This window comes from Lipotes vexillifer, unplaced genomic scaffold, assembly GCF_000442215.2.
Source record: "Lipotes vexillifer unplaced genomic scaffold, Lipotes_vexillifer_v1.1 scaffold1442, whole genome shotgun sequence".
Lineage (NCBI taxonomy): Eukaryota > Metazoa > Chordata > Mammalia > Artiodactyla > Lipotidae > Lipotes > Lipotes vexillifer.
The window spans coordinates 1,608,950-1,620,399 of record NW_006797379.1 but is presented as its reverse complement, the minus strand read 5'-3'; the positions used below and the strand labels follow the sequence as shown (position 1 = coordinate 1,620,399).

The window sequence follows — 11,450 nt, the reverse complement described above, 5'->3', positions numbered from 1 at the left end:
AATAAGTAAAACTAGAGCTAGAGAACCAACTTTGTTTAGTCAGTTACATTTTTTTTTTCTTTTTTTGGCCGTGCCGCACCGTGCCGCGCCCAGCACCATGTGGGATCTTAGTTCCCTTACCAGGGATCAAACCTGCATCCCCTGCATTGGGAGTGCAGAGTCTTAACCACTGGACCACCAGGGAAGTCCCCAAGTTACATTTCTATGTTTAATGTCCATTTCCCCTATCAGGCTGTACGTACCATAAAGGCGGGCTCTATGTGTCTTGTTCTCTTGTTCATGGCTATAATTTTAGCACAGAATCTGTGCAATAAATATGCATTAACCTAATGATGAACTATTCGAGGTTTATAACTGTTCCTCAGAGTATGGGAATAAATGAAATAAATTATTTTAAAATTTAAGGCAGATGTTATGGGTACTTAACACAATACAAAGTTGTCATACTGCTGTGTGCATGCATTTTTTTCTTGCCATAAGTGGAATGTAAAAAAAAAACCTGACCTATAGAGACAGTACACAGCATAAGACAGGCCATCCATCTAAATTTATTACCCGATTTTAATGCATCAAGCACTCTTGCCCCCTTACTGCTGACCCATTAAAGAAATGGCTACTCTTTTAAAGGCATGTTTAAAAAATTAAACGTTTGCAATAAGATTTTTCATAATCCAGTCACGAAAAAGTTAAGTTCTTACCAGATTTTGATGCAGAGAGTTCTGTCTTTGTAAGTGCAAAACAGTGGTTTAAATATCAACAGATCCTACCAAGGGCTGTAATTCTCACACGAAATTACAATAATGTTCTCACAAACTGGCAAGTAACTGCTTCAAGCAGAAGGAGCAACAGTATTTTATTTAATTACAATTAAACATTTCACAAAAGCTTAATTGGGAATGTATATGTACTATTAAGCAGAACACAGAAAACATAAAGAAATAAGGTATTGAGACCTAAAATATCATTTAAAATCCTACCAATGTTATCTTACACATAGTAGGTACTCAATACAACTGAACTGAAAATAAACACTTTATAATATGTGCTTGCAAAATGTGTAATGCTGTAGTAGTAAAGTACAATTTCCGAATATGAGATTTTGTCTGTCAGTTTTTTTAAAAGCCTTTTAAAATATGATATGCATGAGCTTACCCTGAGGGAAAGTAAGATGGAATACAGATTATAAAATCTTTATGTATTTTCCACAATAGCATTTTGAAGTTGGAAAAGAGCAAATAGTTGTGGAAAAAAACTGAATGAACCAATTACTAAAAATTCAGTACACTCATAACTACCTGATGGAAAATTTGAAGCACCTTTTCTTACGTCTTCTTATGTCATAATATGAAATGTATGAATTATATAGACCTTGATCTTCAGAAGCTTAAGAAAACTTCAAGTTGTAAGCCAAAATGTCATCAGAAAAAGAAAAATCTGGTATAAAAATTGCTACATAAGGCCACTGTTTAAAGTTCTTTCATGTACAGACACTATACAATTCAGGTACTTTTGTTTTTGTTTTTATTACATAAGCAAAACTTTCAACATAGAAACGTCTGGATATAACTCAGTTCTCTATGAAACCATGCTCAGAGAAAAATGCATCAACAAATAATGCCCTTTTGAGACTTTTTGCAAAAGAAGCTGTAGTTAATACAACTTTTAAATTGAATACTGTAATTTAAAAGCAATTGTTAAGGGTAAAAAAGTTGCAGCATTCCACTACGGAAAAATAAAGTTATTTTATCAAGATAGTTACAGTATTAGTGCTTTAGTGCCAATTCTAACTCTTGACAAAAAGATGCTCCCAAATATCATCCTGTAGTGTCATTTCCATTTGTAACAATTCCAGATTAGATTGCTGGGGCAATGTTTGTATATTCCTATTGAGAGAAAACAAAAGAAATACAGACTTCAAAAGAAGCATTGGTTAAAACATCTGAGCTAGAGCTTTGTTTACATTGAAATTTTCAAAATATTTTAATTAATGTATTACCACTTGCACTCAAGATCCCCACAAAGCTATATGGATTCCCAAAGACACAAAGTAACAACGAAACACATCAAAGCAGATATCAAATGATAAGTCAGTAGGACAAAAAATATATATGGCACTCGATAGGCTGGTATTAGTAAGCTAATGAAAACAGCATTCTGCTATTTAGGCGAGTTTCACTGACAAAAAATCAAGACTCTTAAACCGCAGTCCCTCAAGAACAGAGCCTGATGTGACACACGCACAACCTCAAATGGGTACTTTATCTTTGTCATCATATGGTATCTAATTCTAAAACTATATGGACTCTTCTAGCATGACTGGTAACAGCAGAGAAAGCTATTAGAGGGGGGAAAGCTTTCCTGCTTTTGGATGGTTACCTACAATGTACGAAGATGTATGGCTTCAATAAACACAGGAAAAGGAATTCACAATAACAATAAGACTATGATTAAAGGATAACAAATGTGAATTCTATACTGTGATGCTATGCAAAATGTTAAATTACCAACCACAAACTGGACATAGGACCATGCAACTAATAAAAGAGCAAAAATGGTAGAATGACATGTTTTTCTGGGACATTAAAAAACTTATTAATACATATATCCTTACCTTTTACTAGGATCTTACATTATTAAAACTGAAAGAAATTTAAAAGTTGATTTATTTTTTGGCACTTATATTAGTATGGAAACGTTTAATTCCAAACAAAAACAGTACTGAAGAAAATTCTTCTATTTTGGTTAATGAAATGTTCAAAATACATGCATATATATTTTTGTCAACATCATTCCTTTAAACAGAGCCAGAATACATTGTATCCTATTTCTTTACTCATTATATAATATAAACATCATTTACATTGATCTTCAAATAAAATATCTGTTGCCTACTAACAAATGTAAAAGGAAACGCTAACTATAGTAATTCTGAAAAACTTTTTCAACTGAAATATCTTGTTTATAAAAATGTGGAATTATTCTGAATCACACTCACCCTTGACATGGCTTCTTCTACACTATCTCTCGGATTGATCCCTGCATTCTTCCAATTATGTGAAAACCTATTATAAGCAGAATGCTGAACTAGACATACGAGCATCACCCTCCTATAGGTTTTCATAACTTGACACTTGAGTCAACTGTTTCCTTGTTGATCTTCCTGCACCTCGCCTCCTCCCAGAACCTGCTCACCCAGCCATCAGCCTCAAACACCACTTTCTCCTTCTCAGTCTAGGAAGATGTCCTACTGTCACCACATCACACCCTCTATATTCTACCCAGATTTCGAGGTCCTCTATAATTTGCATACGCCTGTCTCTACCCAACTCCACATTCTACTCCCAAAAATGGATCTTTGGCTGTAGCCCATTCTAAGTCCTGCTCTCCATGACTCAGCTTACGACCTACCTCTTTGGTGAAGAGAGTAGAAATCACAGTACTTAGTGTACATTCCCTGACCGTTTCTAACACACTGATCCTTTCCACCTCTCTGTAGGCACTTACCATCTGTGAAAGTAAGCTCTTCAAAAATATGGCTGTGCAGAAAAGAGTTACTATAGCATACCTGACCGCTATCATTTGAAAGGTCTGATTATAAGGTTGGCCCTTGGCTGGCATCTAAGAACTTAGATTTCAGGACGGTTTCCACCACTGACGAGTGCATAAATTGTGCAAACAACATGGTCTATGCTGAACATCTGCTTTCTTGCTCTGAGTCTGGAATGTGGTATGTGCCTGGAAGGGGATGCCTCCGTGACCAGCGCTGGGCGCTGAGTCTCTAACGAGCCTCCCTGGTTGGCAACATTTCACGCGTGTTGTTGCAGCTCGTTGCTGGGGGACTCAGGCACATCCTGTGTGACTCCACTGGGAGGGGACTCTTGGAAAGCTGCACCTGGTGTCCCCTGGACTCGCCCGTGCGCCAATTCCCCGTGCTGTTTGTGCTGTGCAGCCTTGCGCTGGAACATCTCAGCTACGAGCGCCACCACATGCTGAGTCCTCTGAATCCTCCTAGCGAATCACTGAACCCGGGGTGGTCTTGGGGATCCCTGACACAATTGCTGCTGTTCACTAACTTTTTAGAGCTATGGATGCGTGTGTGTGTCTGTGTGTCTGTGTGTGTATGATTAGATTAGATTCCATTCAACAAACATTTTTAAAGACAGACTATATGAAAGGTAATGGGGGAGACGTGATGCTAATGAGGTACTCTCTGTGAAGGAGTTGATCAACTATTGGGGGAAATAGGAAGGTAAAAAGCAACAGTTAGAGACCAAATGAAACAAGAGCTAAAGAGGGGGCTTTGGTAAGGCTTTACATTAGAGGAAAGCAGGGTTTAATAAGAAAAGGATGGGGATCAGGAGGCTATTTCTAGCCAAGAGAACGTCAGGAACAAAGATAGAAATACATGAAAACGGGCTTCCGTGGTGGCACAGTGGTTAAGAATCCGCCTGCCAATGCAGGGGACACGGGATCGAGCCCTGGTCTGGGAAGGTCCCACAGGCCGCAGAGCAATTAAGCCCGTGCGCCACAACTACTGAGCCTGCGAGCCACAGCTACTGAGACCGTGTGCCACAACTACTGAAGCCTGTGCACCTAGAGCCCGTGCTCTGCAACAAGAGAAGCCACCGCAATGAGAAGCCTGCGCACCACAACGAAGAGTGGCCCCCGCCCCCACAACTAGAGAAAACCTGTGGGCAGCAACGGAGACCTAATGCAGCCAAAAATAAAAGAAATAAAAATTTTAAAAATACATGAAAACATATATTATGCTCCAAAAAACAGAGGGTGCATGGAAAAATGTGGTTAGAAAGGCAGCTCAGGGCTGGACCTGGCTAACAAGTCTGGTCTCTTTTTTTATAGGCAACAGATTCCTTGGAAGGTGTCTGCACAAGAGTGATATGACTCAGACTGTGTTTTGGGACAATAACTGTGTTACTAGTGAAGGGACGGAATAAGCAAATCACAGGAGGCAAGGGAGCAAGTTAGAGGCTGCTAAGATTCCCCAAACAGACCAGGAATACCTACGAATGTAGCAAACAGTAAAGGTGGCATTTTCAATCAGTGGGGAAAGTACAAATTACTCAATAAGCAGTGTTAGAAAAATTGACTATCTGCTGGGAAAAAAAATCAGATCCTGCCCTTATATTGTATCGTTAAAACAAATTCTAAAAGGAACAAGTATTTATATGTTGAAAAAAGTAAGCATAAAACCACTTAAAGGAAACACACTAAGGAATTTTAGTAAGCATAAACATGATATGAAATCTAAAAGCCATATAGGATTAACTTAACAGGTTCATGAAAATTTACAAGTTCTGTAATGTAAAAGCCACCATAAACAGCCAACTAACATGAAATAAATAGGAGCAAAATATATGATAGGTTAATACCCTCAGTAAATCAAGAGCTCTTAAAAACCAGTAAGAAAAAGTACCAACCCTCAACAGAAACACTGGTAAAACACAGAACTAAGGAAATTGAGGGAAGAAATACAAATGACACATAACATATAAAAAATATGTTCGCATCATTAATAACTGAAGAAAGGCAAATGAGAACTATCTCCTGCTATTAAACTGACAACAGATAATAAAGATTAATAATGTGGAGTGCTGGCTAGGGTGCAGGTAAACAGGAACTTTCATGTACTTCTGGTAAGAACAAAAATGAGTAAAAAGGGAGCTATGGCAAGGTACCAAAATGTCAATGTGCACAGTGGTTTAACGGAAATAATGAAAACCTGTAAACTATCCTGAAGTCATCAACAGATGCTTGGTTAAGTAAGTCAGTAATCATCAAACTGGGTTACACATACCCTTAGGGGTATATGAAGACTTTCGAGTGAGTATGTGGGTACAGACAGTTTGGAGGGAATCAATTTCCAGATCTTCAAATTCTCAATGTTTGCTTTCCAGAATAACCCGCCTGTACAATCGGTTAAGGCTGATTCCCTACCTCCCACTTTCGTACTAGGAAAATACACCTTCTCATCCTGAATCTTAGTACTTTGCATTACCTGGGGACCCCCCCCCCAAAAGAGGGGGAAATTGGAAATACTGGTGACGGTGCCAAGAAAGTGAACCAACCCTAGCAGCTAGTAATAAATAGCATACTTCTGCAAGTCAGATGCTTTCCATTTCTTTGCTTTCGTTTAATTGTAGGAGGACAAAATCAAGCTGTCAGTAAAAGAACATTCAAAATACTTTTTGAGGATAGATCACTAAGCGACTTTTTGGCCTATAATTCAGAGTTGAGTCCAAAGAACGGAGTGGCATTGCTATAATAAAAGTTCTTTCATTCCCATCTATACAATCATATAAACAAGGTTTCTCAGGACTTACATTTATAAAAAGAAAAAATGGAATTGATAATTGAACACTATTATTCTACTAATAATAAGTAATATTTATCTATGAATACCCGAACTAATTGAAAAGAGAAATGCATTTCCAATAAAACTTTTATCTGATCAATACTTAACAAAATCTGTAATATATTTACGTTATTTTGATCAACTGTAATGGTCATTCAGTCCAGAGAAATATTTAACACCTAATAGTCACAGAAATCTATTAATATTATGTATCAAATTTGATTTGGTGAGCAATAAAAGACTTTCAAAGATAAAAGTCTATGGGGCAAACAGAATGGAATCCAAATTCAAGGCCAAAAAAAGGAATGATGTAAAATTTCCCACTTGTTAAAAGAGCTCGTCTACGTACTTTAAAAAATGGATGTTAGTTACCAAATTCCTGTGGTGTGCAGGTTCACTGAAGAGATTTAAAACAATGATGTAACAGTTTTATTTAAGACTCTCTATTTATAATATGCCAGAAATTCTATCCTTTATAACAAGTTAAACTTAGGATTAAAAAGTATTAGATACCAACCTAAAAATGTACAAGGAGGTAGATAATTTTTCATAATTTTAGGGTATGTAAGCAAAAGAGGTTTGAAAAGCACTGAAATAAATAAGACATCCATAGAGTGGAATGATATGCGGCTATTAAAATGAATGAATTGGATGGAGCAATGGATGAGTGATACAAATAAGAACACCTGGGACAATTGCAGTCAGAAGGAAAACTGGGAGGGTTAGTACGACAAGTTTCTAGCTTGGCTGGCTAGCTGTGAGAGCTACAGACCCTGAGGAGATATCAGTGGTCTGGGGAAGAGAGCGAGTGCGATTTTATTTTTAACAGCTTTACTGAGATATAACTCACATACCATACAGTTCTCCCATTTAAAGTGTACAACTCAATGGTTTTTAGTGTATTCACAGAGTTGTGCAACCATCACAATAATCACTTCTTTTGTGCCCCAGCATCCTTCAGCTCGAGGGACACAGCAGCAGTACAACAGGTTCTTGCTGATTCATCTGATCTTGGTTTCTGTTCTATCTTTGTACCCCATGACTTTCATGGTTTTTTCCAACCCCAAAAGCCATGAATTCCGGTCTCTAACTTCCTTCTCACAGTGTCCTTCTGCTCTCTCCTTCCCCCCTTTCTATCCAGGGGCAGAGCTCTGGTAGGCACCGAGCTGACAGGTACCTGGGGACTACTGGAGAGTCTAGGATGCTGAGGAACTCCATGTTTTCCTGACCAAACACACAATTGCTAAAAGTCTTTCAGAGGCAATGTTCCCAGCAGGGGCTTCATGAATTCTGAATAGGTTCTCCATCCTAGTCTGGTCCATAGTCAGACCCTCAAGAGTTTCTGAAAACGTTCTATGATGAGCAGAGAATATTTCATGGGGGCGCTTGTGAATGACAGTGGATAAAAGACAAGCTTCTTTCCAGGGGGTAATAGACATTTCTCCCATCTCCTCATCTTCCACCCCAAGCACAGAATCCAAGAGAAAGGAAACATAAAAAAATGGAATTTGGGTGCCAGAATGGGGTTAATATGACAAGTGCATGATGAATGAGGAGGAAGCATTTTAGTTCTGTACTTTACTAATACTGCTTGGGAATCTTACTACCTTGTAGGCAGCTGGGGAGCTAATTCAGTTTTAGGGAGGCCACGATTATTCCGGTAAGTGGACAATAGGACATAACAGGAGCACATCTAGGATCTCCCCAACTCTTCCCGGAAGCTGTTTGGCACTGGACACAAGAAGCACATGTCTGATGGCACAGTAAACAGACTGTACTATAGATGAACATTATAAGAAATTCAAGCCATGACTGATCAGCCCAGACATTTCAATATGGTGGGGGAGTGAGGAATCCAGACAAGACCAGTCTAAACTTTCCTGGTGGACTTTGAGGCATGTGGAAATACATAGGTTCATATCTAATTTCAGGTTCAAGAAGTTCCAGGACACCTAGGTTAATTAATTAACCATGCATCCTTAATCTAGTTGGTGGTCTAATAATGAAAACAATGAACTCCTTAGTAGGACAAAAAGCCAAAGCAGGGTACAGATGCTGCCTGGACTAAGACTTCTCTCCAGGGCAGGACCTTCAAAGTCCCCCCCACCCCATGCTAAAGCTTGGGATGAAGCAACACTGGAAGAAACCAAAGATTCCAGGCCTTCACCTCTTTTCTTTAGGGCATGAAAGCCAAGGTAAAATGGAGTAATAGGTCTAAATAGTCAGTCTGTACATATGGAATGGGATTCCAGGGTAGCACAATACTACTAGGACAGCTCTAAGGCCAAGTAAGCCGTAAGTACCTTCGTTCACGATTTGCAGGGCAGAAATGGAGACACAGATGTAGAGAACAAACGTAGGGACACCAAGGGGGGAAAGTGCTGGTGGGGGGGTGGGGGGATGAATTGGGAGACTGGGGTTGACATGGATACACTAATATGTATAAAATAGATAACTAATAAGAAAAAAAAAGTACCTTAGTTCAGACCTTGGCAGAAACAGAGCAGATGTGATGCCTCATTCCTTTCCCTAAAGGTTAGGAGAGTGTGGAGCCCAACTGTTCAGAAGGGTGTTAACAGTAGGGTGCCTGATTTCATGCCATGCTCATAGAGGTGGGCCTAGTTCAAACGCAAATCTATACAAAGCCTGGCTATGCCTTGCTTGCAGGTACTGACAGTAGCCAGGGTGGAAAAGCTCATGTCAAAGTAGCTACAACACGAACATCTATGAGGCAGCATCCAGAATGGTAGGCCCAAGAAAGAGTAGTAGACACTGGTTCCTTAAAAATCTAGTGTGTGGCGACGACTTCTAAAGCTCTCAGTTGGCAGCAAAAGGCAAGAGCAAGGCGAGGCTGTGATCTGCCCAGGACCCTAACTGCAACTGCTACATTCTAGATGATACAAAAAGCTTAGACCCTAGGGGCTTCCCTGGTGGCCGCAGTGGTTGAGAGTCCACCTGCCGATGCAAGGGACACAGGTTCGTGCCCCGGTCCGGGAGGATCCCGCATGCCGCGGAGTGGCTGGGCCCGTGAGCCATGGCCACTGAGCCTGCGCGTCCAGAGCCTGCGCTCCACAAGGGGAGAGGCCACAGCAGGGAGAGGCCCATGTACCGCAAAAAAAAAAAAAAAAAAAAAAGAAGCCTAGGCCCTAAAGCCTGGAGACCCATAGCAGGTTGTGGCTCTTTCTAGGACACACTTGTTATGTCCTAAGATGAAGATTTGATGTCTGGTTTCTACTGGTTGTTAAGTGAGGCTGGTGGGCAATGTGGTCTGGAAGAACTGGGCAGCCAGCAGGAACGGGGCAAGTTGAGGAGAAGAAAAGAATGAGGAAATGGAGCAAGTTCAATGAGAATACAGAAACTGCAGGCTGAGGCAAGCACTCAGGAGCCCCCAATCATCTAAAAAACAGAGGTAGAAATGGAGCTAAATGAAGCTAACAATCAGAGTTCAGCACAGAGCTAACAGAAGAAAAACACACACAATATGTACCTGAAACCCAACCTTGCAATTGAGGAAAAGGCTTGCCTCACCCTTCCTCCTCGAGTGGGGGTCAATGACCAGCTTCCTTGAGAACAGCCAGGCTGCCACCTGTGACTGGGGATGAATGCCTAGAAGATCTGCTGCAAAGAAACTTGCCACATGAGACAGGCAGAGAAGCAGCACCTTGGTCCAACATAGGGAGGTGTATGAGAGGGGAAAATGACTCCAGTTACATTCATGTTTTTAAACAAGAGATAGCTTTCCTAACACCAAGAGTGATATACACAGTGAAATTAAAAACCTCTTTTAAGGCACTCAGTTAAAATTGAGGGGTGGGAGAAGTTACAGAAGATATTCTATTCAACGCTAAAACTTCAAAAAAACATCAGTTGTCAACTCCATTCTACTGGTCCATCTTTTGAAAAATAAGTTTTACTAAAATCACCAAGTAAGCTCAGTGTAAAGTCTTCACAAGCATGAATACTTATGGGAACACTGAAGGTTAGAAAATGTATAAAACCACAGTTAGATTATTTGAGAGCAACACTAGATATACATCATCTACTCAGAAGAAAATATTAGCCCCAAATTATTAACAAAAATGAGTCAAAAATTGACAAACATGCCTAAACAGATGTAACGCTATTGTTCTCATTTAAAATATAATTTGCAGACGTTACTTTTATATGATATTTATGCTGCATTTTCAAATACCAACATGGTGAATTTAAATAAAATCAATCCACAACTCAAAGAGTACGCAATCCAAATTATCAAGTAATGAAACTTTTTATTAATCGTTAGAGTTAGCATATAGTAGTGACGGTTGCACAGCACTATGAATGTAATTAATGCCACTGAATTGTACAGAGATGGTTAAAATGGCAAATTTTATGGTATATATATTTTATCACAATTAAAAAACATAAATGAATGGGAAAAAAAGAAAAGTTAGTGTATTTTGTAATTATGTACCCTTTTTATGTAGTCAGTTCAATATTTTTTGGTACCTAGAAAATTCACATTGTATCAGGCTAAAATATATCAGCTAAAAGACTTTACCTGATTTTCCATTTCAAAGATTAACCATACAACAGAAATTCTAAAGTAAAAAGTTCAAACAGCTAGCATATTCAAAGTATTTGAGGTATAATAGCTAAGGCATTCTTCAATTATCATGCAATAAGAACACTGATATCTAGGTTGTTTCTTAAGTCAAAAATTACATTACAAACTGAATCTATCTATTAAACATAGATACTTTAGGAGTTCAAAAGTCAGTCAACATTTTTAAATGATCATAATCCAACTAACCTTTTTTTTCCTCAGTAATCTTTCTCTGAATTTATTAGTGATAAATCCGCTTGGACCAGCAAACCGTAAACGCTGATATTTAGCCTGAATGCACAAGCTTTTCTGTAGTAGGCCTGATTTATACTGGGGCTGAAATGTGCCACCTCTAAAGTTGGTCTGTAAAGGAAAAAAAAATTAAATGTTAAAACTTTAGCTTCCAAGTCTATTTTATTAGTATAAGAAAGGGGAGGGCTTCCCTGGTGGTGCAGTGGTTGAGAGTCCGCCTGCCGATGCAGGGGACACGGG

General features: G+C 39.2%; 1 protein-coding gene across 1 annotated transcript in view; it reads right to left on the bottom strand.

Annotated features, from left to right (window-relative positions):
- Positions 1-1,853: 1,853 nt before the first annotated feature.
- BCLAF3 (BCLAF1 and THRAP3 family member 3) overlaps positions 1,854-11,450 on the bottom strand; it is a 46,972-nt gene continuing 37,375 nt past the window's right edge. Inside the window, exons 10-11 of the mRNA XM_007469311.1 lie at positions 11,166-11,321; positions 1,854-1,883 (exon numbers count right to left, since the gene is read on the bottom strand). Coding sequence (XP_007469373.1) covers positions 1,854-1,883; positions 11,166-11,321 — 186 coding nt within the window. The remainder of the gene's footprint in view (positions 1,884-11,165; positions 11,322-11,450) is intronic.